The sequence below is a fragment of the Gigantopelta aegis genome, chromosome 4 (assembly GCF_016097555.1).
Source record: "Gigantopelta aegis isolate Gae_Host chromosome 4, Gae_host_genome, whole genome shotgun sequence".
NCBI lineage: Eukaryota > Metazoa > Mollusca > Gastropoda > Neomphalida > Peltospiridae > Gigantopelta > Gigantopelta aegis.
The window spans coordinates 31,998,343-32,020,098 of record NC_054702.1 but is presented as its reverse complement, the minus strand read 5'-3'; the positions used below and the strand labels follow the sequence as shown (position 1 = coordinate 32,020,098).

At 33.9% G+C, this 21,756-nt stretch overlaps 1 protein-coding gene across 2 annotated transcripts in view; it reads left to right on the top strand.

Annotated features, from left to right (window-relative positions):
• Positions 1-274: 274 nt before the first annotated feature.
• Positions 275-21,756, top strand: part of LOC121370387 — a 60,584-nt gene continuing 39,102 nt past the window's right edge. Inside the window, exons 1-10 of one of the 2 annotated variants that reach the window (XM_041495577.1) lie at positions 275-432; positions 3,123-3,271; positions 4,247-4,349; positions 5,336-5,488; positions 6,487-6,594; positions 7,733-7,866; positions 9,342-9,552; positions 9,889-10,031; positions 10,930-11,076; positions 11,923-12,065. In XM_041495577.1, coding sequence (XP_041351511.1) covers positions 3,128-3,271; positions 4,247-4,349; positions 5,336-5,488; positions 6,487-6,594; positions 7,733-7,866; positions 9,342-9,552; positions 9,889-10,031; positions 10,930-11,076; positions 11,923-12,065 — 1,286 coding nt within the window. In that variant the 5' untranslated portion in view covers positions 275-432; positions 3,123-3,127. Of the gene's footprint in view, positions 433-3,122; positions 3,272-4,246; positions 4,350-5,335; positions 5,489-6,486; positions 6,595-7,732; positions 7,867-9,341; positions 9,553-9,888; positions 10,032-10,929; positions 11,077-11,922; positions 12,066-21,756 lie in introns of those variants that run through there. The other variant, XM_041495578.1, reaches the window with a different exon arrangement.

Genomic DNA, 21,756 nt, shown 5'->3' with positions numbered 1-21,756 from the left:
AATTCTTTATCACAAGATTTATTCACACCGTTTTGCTGTACTGTCTGTAGACAGTGTATATAAAAGATTACTTGCTGCTAATAAAAAGAAAACGTATCGGGTTTCCTCTAAGACTACATGTTAAAACTTTCCAAATATCATATAGTCGATTATTAATAAACCAAACTGAACTCTTTGCTTTTGTGAGTCTTCAGAAAATGGAGGAATTTAAAAGAGAAGATGATCGCTGGAAGAGTTAACTAAGAGGAGGTTACTCTTTTTTGGTGCGAAAGACAAAAAGTTTTCTGCAGTTGATGTTTGAGATTTTTTCCAAACCATTATCGTCTAAATGTTCATACGCAATATGACAAGCTCATATTTAGGAAGTGGTGTAAACAGTGACTTATCTATTCGATGATATTGCCAGATATTTCAAGAGAGAAATTGATAAAGGTGCATTATTTGTGATTTACAAAAACTATAAATCATATTAATAATTAAATGATAATAAATGGCACAAGCTGCCAAGGTTGAAGGTTGAAGGTACCAACCCCCCCCCCCCACCAACTAAATGTTAATTTTTAAGGTGTATCGTATTTCTTTTGACATGAGACAAGCATAACTCAAGTGAAATTAAAAAAATAAAAATAATAACAATTTATAAAAGGAAACCAAATGGTGTACCCTTAGTTCATGAAGATTAACCTCGTGTGCAAGCACAACGGCGAGGTTTATCCTGCCTAGCCATTAAGCCATTAGCATTTGTGAACGGTTCCGAGGAATTCAGAAATGGCTAGGCAGGATAAACCTTGCCGTTGTGCTTGCACACAAGGTTAATCTTGATGAACTAGTGTATCCTAAACTATTGAATTCCGTCCCCCATCGAATTCCGTCCCATATCACTTCCGCACTCTTTCTAATCACACTGCGCAACCAAAAACTTTAATACCACTGCATATGTAGCAACTAACCAAACCTTGATCAATTAAAATAGAAAATGAGGGTGGAAAAAGGTTTTAAAAAACACAAAACTCCCTTGTACAGTACCGGTAAATCTATTATTGCATACAGCAGGAACCATATTCAAAGGTTATAATATATTAAAACGTTTATAAATGAAGAGACTAGATTTGACAGATCGTTAGTGACTGTCACCTGCAAGAGTTTTGTCTATATTTGGTTACAAGTCACATGACTGACACTCTTAGTTGGGGGGGGGGGGGTGGTTGGAAGGCTGATTGTGTCAGATCCACAATTGTTATTGTGAAACAATATTGTAGAAGACAGCTTTTCTTCTGTTTTCAGCCACCTATAAAAGTTGTTAGCACAAGAAAATTTATGAATATTTATTGTCTACTTGAAAAGCTGTTAAGAGTGGCATGACTGTTTACAAAGGATGTAAAAAAATTCAAATTTTAAAACAAACTCTAAAGAATAAAAAAGCAATGGGAACTTTCCAGTCTTGAAATACATTGGTGCTGGTCAACAACCAATGTTTACCAAAAACATGTATATATGTTTATAATTCATTTACATTTGCTTCATTGACAATCTGTTGTGTTCTTGTTCCCTCAATTTTATGCTGGATGTGATCTTCCATACATTCCGTGTTTCTGACGTTCACATGGGACGGATTTTGATGATGTTAAAAAATTGATAAATAGTCATTTCCTGGTGGGAATTTTACATTTGTTGACAACAAAGGTAAGTAATTAAAAACATTTTTATTACTATTTTACTTTGTATTAGACAAGGTAAACAATGATATCATTAAATTTATTGGGTTGCTGGACTGTGCAATAGCATTTTCCTGTTAATGGGATGGAATTCGATAGGTCCATGATACCTCTCATGTTTCCTTGTAATCAACTTAAATGACAGTCGGCTGTTAACCAACCAGTCGACTAATTCTTTTTAAAACCACTTCTACTTTTATACAAGATATTAATGATATATCAAGATATCAAACATAATATATAATAAGAGGTTTGCTTGTAAATTCAGTAGTTTGAGGCCATGGGGATAAGACATCCCTTCCCACATAGAACTGTTGGCATGGTCCAGTACTGAAAATGTTACATGAAGTGGATACCAACCAAGACAAGATGCATATGACTCACTGGTACCGTGAACAGGTCACAGTGTGTTCCATTGTTTGTTACTATGGATGCAAGGGATGCCAGGAAACAGTGAAGGAGTCACTGGTCTTCATCAGTAAAGGCCGGCTGCATGACTGAAATGCAGGGCTCACACTGGAACACAATTTGGTTTAGCCAATTTTCAGATATACATGTATGTTGATTATTTCTTTGAAAATTATTAAAATGTAATTAAGTTAAGGAATCTTTTCTCAGTTACATACTAAATATTGTAGCCACTTTGAATAAAATTAGCAGTTGGCTACTTTTGCAATCGAACAGGGTGAGCCCTGCAGTGCTGTGTTTCCTGGCTATGGAGCACCCCCAACTCACAAAAGGACTGCCACTGGACTGCCATCATTAAGTGCACAGACGGCTGCTCTAGCCAGTACAAATCAAAGGAACCTTTCAGTGACATATCATGTGCCCTGTGTGATTTTGGTTGTACAATGGAGTGCCATTTCTTTGGCTCTCATCACGGGAAAAAGGCCCATCCAATGGTGAGTCGAGTGCTGTTGTGAAACATCATGCAGCTACATCAGTGAAGTTGGGAGAATGCTGTCATCATTAGATCTAAGAAACTGTTCAATTAATGCATCACCAATCAAGTGTGTGAATGACCATTTCTGCCATTCATTTTTCTGGGTGGAGACTTTTTTTTTTCCATCCCAGAAACAGTAATCACATATTGTTTCACCATACATGCAGTCATTGATAAATTCATTACAGTATACCAGTATTATTTCATATATATGCAATTGTCGTATTATAATTTATCTGTGCTATATCTGATATATCAACACTAATATTTATAATACATCCTTATGATGCTTCCAATAAAATAGAAAACTGAGAAAGTTTACTTGAACGAGAGGTATTTTTTTCAGTGGCACATTGTTTTCACAGACAGATTATATAGAGTCAAATATAATTCAGGTAACCAAACAGTCTGTTATAAAACTAGGTAAAAATCATGTGAAAAGACATTTGTTTCTTCTTTCACAGATGTAATGGCCATGTTTTGCAAATACTTCAGAAGAGGTCAGTTCCAAAGATGTATTAACATTCTGAAAGAATCAGGAGATTTATCTGACACATTTTCAGTAGTCAGTTTTTCGAATAAACTGAACGATGAATTGTGTAAGTTACTTCTGGTGAGTATCTTTTGTTATTAGTAACCAGAGGCCTGCCCCACAGTCACTTTTTTCTCTACACCAATTTTTATTTTCCCTGTTCCTAAATACCATTCACAAAAAGTGTTATCAGCCCTGTCTGCCAACGTGGATTCCCACCTCCAATATAAACTCTTGGCTACACCCATGTGAAAGTCATAATTTCTTACGCCATTGCCACGTGATATGAGTACCTCATATACGAGAATAGCTGATTGCTTAACAACTGATGAAATTGTAATTGATTTTTATTAAAATGTTGTTTTAGGTATTTAAGAATTTTGTAAATTGCAGAGTAACTGAATGTACCAAAAAAATCTAGTAACCGTCAGACTACTAGGTTTAGATATCTGGTAGCCCAAGTGAGAAATCGGTAGCTAAAACACTACTCTTCACACCCAAAGACCGAGTGAAAATCACTATGTCAGACACGTAACATCCTAATACAATGTAGCTGTAGATAAAAAATGTGCTGGGGTGTCAGGGCTAGCTCTGGTGCTCGCCAAATCACCAACTGCACATTTTAATAACAAATGGCTAATTGTATTTTAATTTGGCTAATTCATGTTGTATATTTAATTTGGCGTAATAATTTGGCGTAATAAATTCATGTAATAGATGACTTTTTTGTTAAAAATTAGTAGGATTCTGCAATTTTAAGAATAAAGGGCTAATTTTATTTTAATTTGGCGTAATAAATTTATGCAATAGATGATTTTTTTGGGTTAAAAATTATTAGGATTCTGCAGTTTTAAGAACTAAAGGGCTAATTTTATTTTAATATGGCGTAATAAATTCATGTAATCGATAATTTTTTATTAAAAATTATTAGGATTCTGCGATTTTTGAAGTTTTAATAGTTAATTTGGCTTGATTTTCCGCTCACCCAGAACTGCATGTAGCCCTGGGTGTTGTTAAATAGACTTTCCCTACCATTTTTCTTCTTTTGTTTTTCAGGATCTGGTGAGACACAGCACAGATGGAGAGTATGAATCTGACTTGTCTGCCATCATACAAAATGGAGAGAGCGCAATACAAGACATCCTTACTAGAATAAACAGTAAGTGATGCATTATTCCATAGTAATATCAATACGGAGTTGCACATTGAAGAGCAAACTGGAAGGTACTGTCAGAAAAGATAAAAAGAGATGGACTACCAATGGAAAAAAGAGTAAAAGTGACAGTGGAAGAACCCCCTTCCCCCCAAAAAAAAAACCCCAACCCACAGGAAATATACAAATGTAATAAGACTATTACCAGCACTGGGACAAAATGGATAGTGTTGTGTCAATCTTTTATCAATATTTGTTTAATATGTTCCACAAGACATTCTAAAATAGTGGGTTTTTTTACATCACCAGATTTCTGTATTTAAAATGTGTTGAATGTGTCATTAAATAACACATTCATTCCTTCCTTCACTAAGTTAAAAACAAAACAGATGATTTTAATTTGATGCATCATAAACAACATTAAAGTGCTAGAATGAGTTAAAACATAATTTCCAATTAGATTTTATGAAACAAGGTCAACACCTAAAATTCCTGTAACTTTAACATACACATGTAACATTTTAGTCCCATACCGGTCAAACTGGGGGGAACTATAGATTTCATCTGTCTGTCTGTCTGTCTGTCCCACATATAATTCTCTGGACTTTTTTTTTCAGTGTCTCAAGGTATTGAGGTAAATTTGTGTATAGATTTATCATATAGAGTTACAGATCATTTTAACTGATGTTTGTGCTTATATCCAATTACGGTCACAGATCAAGTTTGACTTTCATTGGAATTTATTCAAGGACCATAACTGTCACAAGCTGGAATTTGTCAAATCTTTGACAGAGTTGAGACCCTTGATCTGAAGAAAAATTGTGGGGCCTGGTAGGGGACATGTATTGCTTTACATAGCAATACTTTCAGAATGCTTGTTATTATTATTATTATTTTATATTGTTGAAAATAGTTTTAAAATGATGTATAATAACTTTTTAAAATGTACTAAGTATTTATAATACTTGATACTAATTTAAACTATTTTTCAGGTTTGCCGCCATCTCAGGAATGGATAGGTCTAGAGTTGACCCTAGTCTACAACCTCATATGCTTCCAATTGTTACTTGGCAATCTTAGGAAATTTGATTGGTTGGCTGTACTAAAAAGAAGTACGAATCTACTCAAGCACAGTCTTAACCGAGGTGAATACATATACAGTGATTTGGAGCAAGGAGTCTGCAAATAGATCAAGTCAGATGATTATATAAAGTGAAATGTTACGAGTAGAAAAACTACTTATATATACATATATACAACCTCCCAATATTTGTCTTTTCCTCATCTCCATCCCCCCATCCTTATTTTGGAATGTATGAATTGATATAATAGGTGAATTTAAACTAAGTACACATACTCCATATTTACCTTACATAAAACATTAAAAAACCTGTGAAGTTAAAAAACCTCTTGATGGTTGAATTTTAATGTGATTTGATTGGCTGAGAACTTACGATTTGTCATGAGAAACAGAACATGTTCTAATCGTTATGACTCTGACATGACTTGTCATATAAGACTACTGTTGTTACGATTCAGGTGTTCTCACAGTACAATTTGATCACATGTGACAAGCCGGTGTGACTAATCGCTTAATGAGAATGCAACTACTGTTTAATGTTATAAAATTATGTAGTGATTTCTGAAACTTGCGCAGTAAATCACAACACGATGCTCAACAAAATGTTCCCTGTAGCTTGGGTAAACTCTGTCTAAACTGGTGCATCAGTTTGATAATGATTTGGCAATAGTGTTGCTAATACTGTGTAATTATACACCTATAGGGGAAGGACATATCCCAGTGGTAAAGCGCCTGCTCGATGTGCGGTCGATCTGGGATTGATCCCCGTCGGTGGGCCCATTGGGCTAAATCTTGTTCCAACCGGTGCACCACGACTGGTATATCAAAGGCCATGGTATGTACTACCCTGTCTGTGGGATGGTGCATATAAAAGATCAGTTGCTGCTAATCGAAAAGAGCGACATTGGGTTTTCTCTCTCAATACCTTTGTGGTCCTTAACCATATGTCTGACAACATATAACTGTAAATAAAATGTGTTGAGTGTGTCGTTAAATAAAATATTTCCTTCCTTCCTTTCTTATACACCTATATTTAGATGTTTATTTATAATTTTATTTCAGTGAAAACGGCTTTGAAAGTGGCAAGCTCAGTTAGCTCCATTCCTGAGTCTGATGATGGTGTCGTGGAACTGATCGAGGAGCTGGTTAATGTAAAACATCTCTTGAGAGGTACTGGCCATTATTGTTGTGACAGTCGTTTGTCATAGAACTACGGTATTCATATTATCTAATGCTTTGATTTTTTACATTATCTAATGCTGTAGTACTGAGTTAGTCATAGTACAGCATTCATTATTTCTGTGGGTAGAATTAGCTGTCAGTATAGCGCATGCCTGGGTTGCTTGTGTCAAAGAATCGTACCCTTGCAGTGGACCCATCCCCCCCCCCCCCCCCCCCCCCCCCCCCCCATCTGGTATATCAAAGGCCATAGTATGTGCTGTCCGGTGTGTCGGAAGGTGCATATAAAAGGTCCCTTGTTGCTAATGGAAAAATGTGGGTTTTCTCTGAAAACTTAAGTGCCAAGATTACCAAATGCTTGAAATCCAATAGCCAATAATTAATTGATCAATGTGCTCTAGTGGAGTCGTTAAAGAAAAGAAACTTTAACTTTCATTATTCTTAGACAGTGGAAAGTACCTCAGTGGTAGAGCACTCATCTTAGGTTCAACTGGTTGCAGGATGATCACCCTTGATGGACTGGGTTTTTCATCCCAACCAGTGTATATTAAAAGCCATGGTATGTAGTGTCCTGTCTGTGGAAAAGTACATATAAAAGACCTTGCTGCATTGGTAGTAGTAGCCTGTATGGTGGCTATGGATTTCCACTTTATCTGGACCAAGTATTAAGAACATTGTGTTAAGACACCAAATAACCATGTTGGTGGCCCCATTGTTGGGCTATTTCTTGTTCCAGCCAGTGCTCCACAACTGGTGTAACAAGGTTCGTGATATGTACTATCCTGTCTGTGGGATGGTGCATATAAAAGATCCCTTGCTGCTAAGAGTAGCCCATGAAGTGGTGAAAGTGGGTTTCCTCTCTATAGTATATATGTGTGGTCCTTAATCATATGTCTGATGCCATATAACGATAATTAAATGTGTTGATTGCATCGTTAAATAAAACATTTCCTTCCTTCCAAATAACCCTAGTTTAAAATGTGCTACAGTGTCGATAAGTATTCATCCTCTTTCACTATTTGTAATAAATGAAATTTACTTTAACAAAGAATTTGAATAATACAAGCTGTTCGTCCTATCCATATTCTGGAGATTCTTAAATAGCTTCTTTTTCTCTCCTTTTTTTCAGTTCACAATGTTGTCGATTCCTTCAGTTTGGTATCCTGTATCCATACCTTGGTACTGATGCATTATGGGAATTTACCATGTGCACTCTCATGTTTGGAAGCACTTAAACCATTGGTCATATATGATACAGATTTGGTAAGTTTTACTTTATTTATTATATTTGTATACTGAAAATCAGAAAATGTTACAGACCATAAAATGTTAGCAAATTTAGCGAGGCCATACAAGATGCTAATATTTTATCATGTTACATTTAGAAAGACAAACAACAGCAGACTTGTTCTGAACAAACTTTTGTGTGATTGTTTTGTGATTAAGTGAACACACGACAATGGTTACATGCAACTGATTAAACCAAAAGGCTAGCTAACAAAAAATAGTTAGCATGCACATTACTGCATTTGTTTTTACTAAATTTAAGTTGTCTGTAAGCTGCATAACATCAAAACTGAACAACAGTGTTATTTCAGCTTTTGTTTTTATTTCAATTTCTAATATGACAACAACGATAAAGTTTTATGTCACTAATATGTCACTTGAATTTTTCTCGATTTTAAGATAGCTAATATATTATGATTTACAGTCTTATCAGGCCCTAATCTTGCCATCGAAATGAGCCTTTTCTTTTGCCGAAAGTCTGCTCAAGACACCGAGTTATTAACAGTAGTGTGAAGTCAGAAGTCGTCATAATATTTTGGACCTAATCCGATTTCAAAAGTTAAATGACACAAGAGATATCAAGACCCCGACTTGTTTAGTGTCATAGGTCACTTGGCACCTTGTCGCCGTATGTTGGACAGTGTTCTTACTTTGGCACCAGACTGTACATCGACATATGTCATGCTGTTTGCTGTGACCAGTCAAGCATTGTTAATCTTCGGTTACATTCATTTCAGTAATGCCATAAAATACTCATTAATACTTTCATTTAACATAACGGCACATTGTAAACTGCTCAATAATTTCATGTTTTTAATGAAACATACAATTGTGTGTGTGTTTTTTATTTTATTACCGGAAGTAGTATTTTATATCAAAATATTACGATTGAACCGAGTGTATATACTATAATTTGGATTTTTTTTATTAAACGTGGAACATGGCGAAACATTAAGAAATGTAGCGATAAAAATTCACTTCAAATATTTTTATCAAACTTCTCCCTTTTCTTCTGGGAAGAGAGAAGTCACTTCTACTTTTTCAATTCTAAATTTGGGCCTGAGTGTATACTAAATATTCTCTGTTCAGTACAAGGCGGCAGGTTGTGATTTTTTCCATATACATTACTTTTCATACTGACAGTTGAACACAACAAAATGTATATAAAAGATCCTTTGCTGTTAAGAGGAAAATTAGCAGATTTCCCCTACAAAATTTAGTTTTATTGCATGAACTGAGAGTTTATAATACATGTACTTAATAGTAATTTAAACTATTTTCAGAATAATCTGTTCTAAGTACTGTAGAGTTCCTTACATGGTACTCAGTACCACCTTTTAAATTTATTATTAATATTAATAATCTGTTCTAATGGTCGAGTTCTCCACAGTGATATTCATCGCTCTGTATCATTAATATGCTGTTATTTATATTAATCTTCTCATTTTCAGTTAAAACTGCATCCACAAATGGGAATGCTTGCCTTTTCACCTAATTGCATTGAAGAAGGGATGACAACAGTGAACTCACTTAGACTTACAGATGTAATAAACTTCTGTATGGGCGTGTGTTGCTACAAATTGAAGCAAGGTCCAAAATGCCGGAGTGTATTGATAAAGATCAACTACAGACCATGGAAACTCCATGCAACTTACCTTATTGGTATAATGCTTAATATGGAATCATTTCAGAATCTATTCTTAAACCTTTTGGCTCTTACTATATATCATTTTGTGAGCCAGTTTTTATAAATATTTCTAAGCTAATGAGAGAAAACAAATTTCATCTTATGACTTCTGGATTAATGTTTTTACAAAAATCACACTGAAGGAAGTGCAGGTTTTTAACTTTTTCTCATATTTTTCCTTAAAAAGTCTATAAATAAATAAACTAATGTTCATACGTGAAAGGGTAAGTATTATTTCTGTGTTTGTTTTTAATTTTTATGATATTTTAGTGTAGTTAATAATTCAGTTATTTATATATTTCATTTTTCAGGCAGTTCTCTGTTTAGTGAACAGTTGTATAGAGAGGCAATGAATTACGTGAACGTCGCGTTGAATGAAGATACAGACTCCGACACTGAAGCTGAACTTAGAGCCAGACTCTTCAGTCTGCAAGGGATCTGCTTCTATAAACTGGTAAATTGTGTGATCTCATTTTTAGGTGACTCTTCGTAAAGGTCCCACTTATAGTCTTGCACATAATCGTGCAAGGGTTGTTAATGAAATGAGGTAGAATGAAACACATTTATTTCCTACATGTCTACTGTGTTCGATGTTAAACATTTAAATATGTAGGAGGGGACTATGGTTTCATCTCTGTCCACCTGTCTGTAGCACATACAGGTTTTAGAAAAAAAATTCCACAATGCTTTAAGATATTATTTTTAACAGAGTTATGGCCCTTGAACTTAAGTGATAAAACAAAATTGTCCTGAGAGGGAACATCTGCTGTTTGTTTGTTTTGTTTAACGACTCCAAATGCTGATGATTAATTAATCAGTGTGCTCCATTGATTAATTAATCATCAGCATTTGGATGTTAAACATTTGGTAATTCTGACCTGTAGTCATCAGAGAGGAAACCTGCTAAATCTTTTCCTAATGCAGCAAGGGATATTTTTTGCATGAACTTTCTCTCATAATGCTTGTTGAATATTTTTTTAATATATATTAACATTGGACTGTCACCAGCTGTTTTTAGGCTTATAACTGAACCGTGTTGCTGAGTTAGGGATGGTTCCATACTTTGAATATTTTCACAAGTATATGAAGAGTAGTCTTGGTGACCATTATTATTGAGGGGAAAATACATTTGTACATCACTGTTTAATATAGCCTGTCTTTACAAACTGTATAAACTTGTAGCAAAGTTATGAAATATATACATGGTGTCATAAAATAAGAAAAAAAGACTTAAAATAACTCATAAATTTCTCTCATATTCTTCAAAACTGACAAGCAAGGTACATTTTTGTATTCTACTGTGATCCTGTTTTGGTGTGGTAATTTTTATTCTCTTATTCTTCTTTTTCTAGAATTTTCACCACAGTGCTATTGCTGCATTCAAAGAAGCTCTTCAACTTGACTTCACGTCCCACGATGCTCTGTACAACATAGCTCTGCAGTACAGACATCTAGGCCTGTTAGACGAGGAGCTGGAAGCATTGAACCTATTGGTCACTGTAAGCAACAGTTTCTACAACTTATCATTGAGAGTTTCTAATGCTGTCATCATGTTTCTAATGCTGTTATCAAATATTTCTAATACTATTGTCAATAGCTTCTAAAGTTATTGATAGTTTATAATGCTATCATCAAAAGTTTTTAATGCTATTATTGACAAGTTGCTATAGTTTATAATGCTATCATTGATCTTTTTTAATGCTATCATCAACCATCTGTAATAATTTCTAATGCTATCATTGGTTTACAGTTTCTAATGCTATCATCAATAGAGTCTAATGGTATAATCAATAGTTTCTAATGCTATCATCAATAGTTTCTAATGCTATCATCAATAGTTTCTAATGCTATCTTCAATAGTCTCTTATGCAAGAATAGTTTTTAATGCCATCATCGAGACATTTCTCAACAAATTTCTTGTTTTAACCTTTTATTTTATTGACTATGCTTTTTTATTACATTTTATTTGGTGGTAATAAATTTGTTATATTTGCCCTTCTTCTCTGTTTCTTGAGTTTACTATCCATTCTATTGATATTCTTCTGACCTAAGATTTAATTCTATCTGGTGACAAAACATGCTTTCCATGCTCATAACACACAAATTATTCTATTTTTTAATTTGACTAGTTATTACTATGTTTTCTTAATATTGTTGATATTTGTTTGTTTTAGTGGTTTAATTGGAGCCAATAGTTACATGTTTTACTGTATTATTCTTTGTAGTAACTATAACAATAATACATCTTCAAAATAAATAGTTGCTTGGTTTATATCAGGTGGTGCAGAGGCTTAATAAGACTCAACCTAATTGATATTTTTATTTCTTGTTTGTTTTATTTTCAGATTCTTCAAGACAGACCTTCCAGCCAGTTTGATTCTACAAAGATTTGCTTTAATTCGTTGTTCACTAGTCTGTTTACTGGTTCGTCTTTATCAACGTCTCAGGTCCTGTATGCACTAGCCAGCCGATGCAAGCAGTTAAACAGGTTAGACTTTCACAATGCTGTCAAGCTACTTTTAGTTTTCCATATGTTAAAGTTAAAAAGTTAAAGTGTACTGATTTCTTAATCATCAGCTATTGGATGTCAAACATTTGGTCATTCTGACATATACCATAGCTTTTGACACACCAGTTGTGCCCTGGTTGGAACGAGAAATAGCCCAATGGGTCTACAGATGGGGATCGATCCTAGACTGACTGCACATCAGGCGAGCACTGAGCTAAGTCATTCCCTACCATTTTTTAAAGAGACTGCCTTCGGTTTTCTGCCATTGTAAGGTGTTTTCGACTAACTAAAATAACATACTAACTATAGTTTGTTGTTTATAATATCAGTGATGTATATTTAATATGGTTTCGGTCATCCTAATGTTTGTAAGTAGCCCAAACTGGATTTGGTCTCCCAATAATTTCATACATATAAAAAATATATATATTAGAAAATAAAATAACATTTGACCTTGTACAAACACTAGATCGATCAGTAACACATTTAATACTTTAAGCAGAAAAAGGTTTATTTAATATGTCATTTTAGTCATTAAAGCTTATGTTGGCAACATCTTAATAATGACAACAAACTCAGGACAGTCCCTTTATTAAAGTTTTTTAAGAGATATTAACTTTGTGACTACTGAATTAATTTTTGACAAAAACCACGTTGAGAAGGTACAAATTTATAATGTAACCTTTACTCGCATATTTTCAATTAAAAAGTTTACAAATACATAAAATAACATTCATATGTTAAAGGGTAAGTATTATTTTTGAATGATTTTCTAATTTTGATTATACAGTTAATGAACAGTTAATGTTAAAAATTATGCAAACAATTTATAAGTTGGGCAGTGTGTCGCATACTATTACTTGTAGCCAGATGTCTAGTATTTAAGGCCATTCTTTCCGAGGACTTAGCACAATTTGTTTTAGAAATGAATTTTTGTAATTTCCTAATATTTTGTGATGTTTGCTTTGGTAGAATGATCAGATTTATTATCAAATTAGCTTACATTATCAGCTAAACGTGATGTTCCACCATTGTTGTCCAGCAAAAAATACTCTCTTAAAAACACTTTTTCCATTCTCAGTTAATTCTCACAGAAATATTAACTTGTACATGTAAATTGACCATTTTGAAATGTTTAGTTTGTGATACATTTTGTTGATTGTTTGGTGCAGTATATATTTTTAAAATATAGTTTAATCTTCCATACACTGTTTCAGTGGTATCAAAGTTGTTATGACAATGTTTTATTGATAATTTTAGAATTTTTATATTGATGTTCAGGGACAAAATTTCACGCGAACCGCTGTTTTGTTCATGTGCCGGTTACGCAAAATTAAATTTACACGAACCGCAAATCTGTTATTTCGTGACCTGTAGACGTTCAGAAATTAAAACTTGCAGACTTCATGATTACAGGAAGTTTATTCATGCAGACATACTACTAGTATTCCGACAAATGTTTTAGACTGATTTTTAGATACTTGATGTGCAGCAAACCAGTAGCCAACGGTATATTGCAACGGTTGTAACTTGCAACCAAAGGCTCAGTATAGAGTCGAGCCAAAAGTTTTAAAGAAATGTGCACGGACCGCTAAGGTACCTAAATTATATGCTGCTATTCTATTTTTAAAGGAATATACGTAGACATAATATTGGATTGCCTATAATTTTACAAAGGTTGAAAACGGTTTTAACGTAAACAAAAATGCAAAAATGTCACAAAATCAGAAAAATACTAACATTGCATAATGAGCTTTAAATAACAAACATTTGGAACGTCACTGTAGTATAGAAGTACCATCCATAAAGTGAAAGTAGCATCGCCACTGCAAAATATCAGTGTCAAATTGTGGTTTTTCTTTTTATGTTATTATAAAATTTATTTTTATTAATCTAATCATGCACCAATGAGTAGCCTGTTTTATAGTTCAGAGGAACTGGACATTTGTTGTTTGGGTTTTTGGTGGGGTTTTTTTAATCTGCTTTATACTACATTTTATATATCAGTGACAAATACATGTAGTAGCCTTTATTTGTTATTTATAAAAGAAAATTATTAGTCTAATCATGCACAGGGAATGGGCATTTTTCCTCCAAATGTATCTATTTTGTTTCAGTACTGGGCTGATATTTAGTTCTTTTACAATAGTGTTAACTTCCGCAAGCTGCACAGTGGTTCTAGAATACGGTGGCCTGATGCCCGATAACAGTGGTTTTTAGATTTGGGCAACTAAAAATTACTTTTTGCGATCCCGATGGGAAGTGGTGAATAATAATAATAATAATAATAATAATAAATCTACCATGCTACGATCGTACGAAAACAAAAGAAACATCTACAAGTCACTTCTTTCGATTTGCAAGCATTAAAGAAACTGTTTTATAAAACATTATGTATTTAAAATATAATTTCAAAGTAAAATTGAGGTAACCGATCAGGTAATCCACAGGTTACGCAGATATAAATCACATAACCGAACAATTGGTTACCTAGGTAAAAACCATGTGAACCGACTTCCGGTTACCTCAGATTTCGAAATATTGTACCCTGGGTGTTGATTATCCGTTTTTCATGCATTTGATTTTGTTGGACATGCAATAACCAATATATTTTTATATGCCCATCTATGATGGGTCATATTATGTTATGGCATTGTCAGTCCATCTGTTAATGTTTTCTTGACCGGACCATAGGGGAGGGATGGGTTAGCTGAGCCACTGGGTTAGTTGATCTACCCCTTCCCATTGGTTTCTGAATAGAGACATGTGACATTTGGCACCATATTTGGAGAGGCCATGACCCTTTGCGTCCATGATATAATGGTCAGGCAGCAGGCACACTTGTGTAAATTTTGTCTTGAAAAAGACATTTTAACACAGGAGAAAGTAAGATTCGTCACTCATGGTATATTGATTTATATCAGAAGAATCATAAATTTCTTGCGTGTTCCCTGACTTGTGATTAAAACATTGTTTTACTGTTTATTTTCCATGAACAGTTTTGGTTAAGTTTGTGCCACCATTTTAACAGCATCGATTAAAATATTAAAATGGCCAGTATGGGGCAAGTTGTGCCAGTCTGATTGGGGTATGTTGATCCATGAACAACTTACCCCATTTTGTTTTCTAAATATGATCAACTTACCCCTATTGTCTTTTTTCCAGTATGTTTTTTCCATATTAAAAATGAACGTTTTCAGTCTATCTCAACATATGTTTACCAGACATTCCTAAATGCTTAATATGTTTGGATTTTAAAATTACGATGTTTATTATGTTTGAATTTATTTGCGTTCGAATAAAACAATCTTCATGTGTGATCTTACCAAGTGGGACTTATACAGAATAACGTGTCAAGATAGAACTTTCAAGTAATTTGTGTTTGAGATGGGATTTGAAGTTAGTTCTCAAATGTTAATGCGTTCTTATTGACTTTTCATTTTTCACAGTTATTTGACAGAGTTATGGTCCTTGAACTTAGAAAATTAAAAATAAAAATTTCCAGACTTTTTTTCTTTCTGTTTTATTCCCCCCAGTGCCTGAACATGTTGAGCTGAAATGTTGTATATAGCTGTAGAATGTACCCTCACATATCAAGTTTAACTTTTATGGCAATTTACCCATTTTCCACTGATTTTTTTATCCTTGAATTTAGGAGATACAAAAAATTGTTGTGTCCAATAGAGGATGTATTGCTTTAGTAGTACACTCTGAATGCTTGTTTTTAAATCATTTCACATACGCTTCAACTTCTTGTTTTACTGGAAAAACAGGGACTCTGGTATCGTGATACGTATCATATCACAGGTTATGTATATTGATACGTATCATATTGCAAGTTATATACCTTGATATGTATCATATTGTGAGGTAGGTGTATTGTGACACCCCTACTTTCATGGTATTGTGCAATAGACAAAAAATGTATTTTTGGTTTCTAGTCGAGACATAATTTGTTCCTTTAATTTTTCTTTTTATGATACATTTATTTACAATTATTAGTCTCCTAGCTAATCCAACTGGACGTGACTATCGGTTTCAAATCTGCCCTGTATGTCTCTCCATCCATCTGTCCCACATATAGTTTTCCAGACATTTTTTTTAGAATGCCTTGAGATATTGAGCTGAAATTTTGTATATAGCTTTATCATGTAGTTACAGGTCAAATTTGACTTTTATGGCGATTTACCTATTTTTGACAATTATGTCTCATAAACTTAGTGGGAAAAAAATAAAATCCAGACTTTTTTTTTGGAATGCCTATAGGTAGTACTAAACCAGATAACTTCCGGCTGGGTCAAAGTTCAAGGTGCACTGAACGTTTGATAGAGAAGTGAACACCACAAGCCCTGTTATTAGTGATAAATGTGAGTGTGTTGGTTGTAAAAAACCCACCTAGTTTCATGTGGGCAAAAAATTGTATGCAATTTTATTTCATCTAGCACCACTGTGTCAAGTAGCCTTGTGCATAAAACATGTATGGGGTACCTGTAAAAAAAAAAGTACTCAAATTTTGTGCGGAGCTAGGGTAGTCATAGACACTACCCGTTATCTCAGAAATGAGCAGCTTGACCCCCAGTTTTTTCTGATTCACTTTAAGGGTAAGGGGTGGTAGTATTTATATCCTTGGTGTTTATGTCGATTGATAGGGTGCATGTAGGAGTTTTAGTCACATATGTTACTATTGTCATCTATGGGATTTGATTTGGTTGTATACACCTTATAGATATTGAGTTGAAATGTTGTGTATAGCTTTATCATGTACTGTTACAGATCAAGTTTAACTTTTATGGCAATTTAGCCATATTTGACAGAGTTATTGCTCTTGAATTTAGGAGATACAAACATTTGTTTTCAGGACTTTTTATTTGCAATGCTTGATGATACTGAGATGGAATTTTGTGTATAGCTTTATCGTGTACTGTTACAGACCAAGTTTAACTTTCATGGTGATTTACCCATTTTTCACAGTTATGGTCCTTGAACTTAGAAGATACAGACAGTTGTTGGGCCCGGTAGGGGACATGTGTTGCTTTAGCAGTATTCTCAGAATGCTTGTTTTAAATGTAATCATTAAAAATATAGTTTGTTACTAATAAATACTTAAAATGCATATGTGATAGGTCATGTACTTGTGAAAAGTATCATGAATAAATGAAACCATGGACCAAATATCTAAACTAAAATGAAAATTTTAAAAATGAATCATCCCAAAACGTAAATTAGGATTATGAAATATTTTTCTAACAATGTGGTACCTGTCAACAAAAGTTAAAAGTCAGAGTTTGTTTTGTTTAATGACACAATTAGAGCACATTGATTTGGATGTCAAACATTTGGTAATTTTGACCTATAGTCTTAGAGAGGTAACTCGCTACACTTTTCCATTGTCAGCAAGGGATCTTTTAGGCCAAACAAAAAAATAGGTGTGTTTCTGATTGCATCCCAAACAAATTAGGGTAGGTAGGTAGTTTGTTTTTTGTTTTTTTAAATTGAATACTATCATAATAATAATAATAATAATAATATTATTATTATTATTATTTATCATCATTATCATTATTGTTATTGTTGTTGTCGTTGTTGTAGTAGTAGTAGTAGTAGTATTGGTACGCACTGTTTGTGTATTTCCTTAAATTAATGGGACATTTGTATTAATTTCGTTGTTGTTAATTTAAATACTTTATGCAAACATTTGAGATGCATTAATAATAAGACAACCGGCCTCGGTGGCGTCGTGGCAGGCCATCAGTCTACAAGCTGGTAGGTACTGGGTTCGGATCCCAGTCGAGGCATGGGATTTTTAATCCAGATACCGACTCCAAACCCTGAGTGAGTGCTCCGCAAGGCTCAATGGGTAGATGTAAACCACTTGCACCGACCAGTGATCCATAACTGGTTCAACAAAGGCCATGGTTTGTGCTATCCTGCCTGTGGGAAGTGCAAATAAAAGATCCCTTGCTGCTAATCGGAAGAGTAGCCCATGTAGTGGCGACAGCGGGTTTCCTCTCAAAATCTTTGTGGTCCTTAACCATATGTCTGATGCCATATAACCGTAAATAAAATGTGTTAAGTGCGTCGTTAAATAAAACTTTTCTTTCTTTCTTTCTTTCTAATAATAAGACCTGTTGATTTAAGTGAAGACGAGAATTAAGCTGAATTGATACGATTATATTTAATCGAAATAACCAGTACCAAGGCTATGTTCGTACATTTGGTTACTTCCATGACCATCTAAGCTGTTCGGTGGTAGCTAATCAGGGGAAGGAACTCTATTACAAAAGCTTTTCCATAATTTCTCAATGTTTTTCGATTATATGTGCAAAATGTATCGTATAATAGTACGTAAACAATGTGCAAGGAAGGAAATACTCTTGTTTTGTGATGTTGTCCTCTTTTATTTTTACTTCTTTTTTTTTCTTCATTTATTTTATTTTTTTATTTTTTTATTTTTTAATTTTTTCAGTTTAAGAGAGAAAAAAATTAGGGTCGGGGGGGTAAAACTAGGGACGGTTGGTCGACTGGAAACACACCTATTTTTTTGTTTGGCCTTATATGCACCATCCCACAGACTGGATAGTACATACCACAGCCTTTGATATACCAGTCAGTGGCAATGAAAACAGCACTATCATACATTAACACTACTGCATGGGGTTTTATTTCTGTCAACATGAAACGTAATGCACATATTAACTTCTCTAATTAGCAGACCCAGATTTATTAGACCAAATAAATGTGCTTAAAAGGACAGACACTAGTTTCAACCCGTGGAAATTAACACTAAATTTATTTAATCTACAAACGTGTAACACATTTGGATAAAGTTACATTTGAGTGAAACATGAGTCTGTGACTTTGAAATGGTGAAATACAAAATACCCTCTAAAAATAGACTAAAACTCGACTCCATAACTGTTATTTCTCAGATGCTTTGTGCATTTTTAAAAATATGATAAATATATTTTGTGATATTAAAAAACACAGGAATATCAAAAACACTTCTAATTGATAATCTAAACCATAAAATCTAAGTAAAGTATGATTTCAGTTATCAAAAATGGTTATAATAGTCAAAAATATGCCTTAGTGTTTAAAAACTAGGGTCCCTTTAATGGCATGATACCAAAACTTAGTTTGAGGTTAAAAAGTACTCACAATTTATTTTGCTAATAATGTTTGTGAAAGTACAAAGCATCTTTTTAATGTCACACAAATAGTACTTCCATAATAAACAACAAGGGCATGTGGAGGTTTTGATTGGTTGCCAAAACTCTGGTTAAGAAATTTAACAAAAATGCTTACATGTAAGTTTTGAACAAGTGAGTCATGAACTGGTACTTATAAAACATTTAGGGTCTAGACTCAAGAATCTCATAGTTAAAATGTTTGTTTTGTTTAATGACACCAATAGAACACATTGATGTATTAATCATCGGCTATTGGATGTCATACATGTGGTAATTCTGACATATAGCCTTAGGGAGAAATCCTGCTACATTTTTCCTTTTTTTTAATGCACCATTCCACAGACAGGATAGCACATACCAAAGCCTTTGATATACCAGTTGCAGTGCATCGGCTGGACAAGAAATATCTCAACAGGCCCACTGATGGGAATCTATCCTAGACCATTTGCTCATCAAGCGAGTACTTTACCACTGGGATACATCTAGACTCAAGAATCTAATAGAGAATGATCACCATACAAGCTGTATGCATTTGACATCATTAGAGACTTGAGTCTAGACTCAAGAATCTAATAGAGAATGATCACCATACAAGCTGTATGCATTTGACATCATTAGAGACTTGAGTCTAGACTCAAGAATCTAATAGAGAATGATCACCATACAAGCTGTATGCATTTGACATCATTAGAGACTTGAGTCTAGACTCAAAATTTTATAAACATGGTCCCTTTGTCAGCAAGGGATCTTTTATGTGTACCATCCCACAGGCAGGATAGCACATATCACAGCCTTTGATATACACTCATGTCACCTTTGTCTGCGCGGCACAGAAGTCTGAGCACGTTAATGACTTTACATTACGTCTTGAAACAAGTGTCGGGGTATGTTTGTAAACAAACAAACAACGTTAATTTAATTCACAAAACCGTTGTTAAAACAACACATCTTGATTGTGAATATATGTATAAAACTGGTCGATAACAATTTTATTGAAAAACCCCTCCGAATTAATGCACTAAAAGTATACTTTTGCCAGCCTCGATCAACGTATTTTTCTATCACCTGTCAACACGTGTCTGTCAACGTTGTAATGATCAACCTTGTATATCAACTTACACAAGTTTACATAGTAGCTTCAATACATACTGTATTGTAATTTATGAATCCATAAATGAAATGAATGTCTTATTTTATCTGTTAACATAAACATCCAAGCATATTTTGAATTTCCCTCCGAGTGACACAATACAAAATGACTGCACACGGACTTTGAAGATTGCACTTACAGCATGGCCTATTTTAGCTATAGTCTGTTTCAAAATTATCATTGATTGTCCTATATGTCTAATGAACACTATTTGTGCTCATTTACACAGTTAATAACAGACAATTTGTGTTGAATAATGATCAATTGTTTTCACATTGGCTTTTTTTATATTGTCATTTTGTCTAAGGAGCATGGAACACCATTTATATTTATCTCATTTGCACAATCTAAATGTTTCTGAAACAGACTATAACAGGAAGTGTTTGTTATTTAGAACTTATAAAAAGTCGAATCCATTGTTTGTTGCGGTTTTATGTAAACATTAGCGACAGAAGTGGTTGTTTTAATGTTTGCTGCGCAGACTTACGTGCCATCATGCAGGCCAGTAAATGCAGGGGGGTCCCACTAAAAATGCGTTCATTACTTAAGTTTAAAAAAACATTAAAATTAAAATAACTTTGGTTGTAACATGTTTATTGTTCCATTGTACTGTGGCGGTGAAACAAATATTTTTAAAGAAATATTTTAACTTTAAAATATAACACAAATGCTTAGGTGCGCAGACTTGGGTGCCACCAGTGTATCCGTCTTGGTGAACTGGTAGGAATGCGAAATAGCCCAATGGGGATCGATTCTAGAGTGACCACGCATTTGGTGGGTGCTTTACCACTGGACTATGTCCAATCCCACTGTCGATAAAGACACAACATTGTTTTTATTAATCTCATTTGAGCCATATTATTTATATGTAATGTTTTTATATGGTGTTAATATCATCAAAATATGTTTACATGTCATTAAACACTGGGTTTTCGGGACACTTTGAAGTTAGGGAGGCTGATGGGGTGCACAACTGTAACACTCACCACTTTGATCCATGCCTGACCAGTGTCCCATAGAAACATTTCTTGTTTTTAGTTAAAATTAAAAAAATATATATTTGGTTGAATCTGGAATTCTACCAGAAAAAAACTGGAATTAAACTTTGTAATGAGATGAATAATGTTTCGGTGAAATAAGTTGTGTTTTGTCTTTTTAGCTTCAGTTTCATCAAATTGGAATGTAAGAATTGGAAATAAAATTATTAGATTTCTGATTTAAATCATTTTTTCCCTCATGTTTTTTTGGATATGTGTGTGCATGTTTTTGTTTTGAGGAGGGGTAATTAAAAAATTTATAGAAACATGTATATTAATATTTCTTTTTGCAT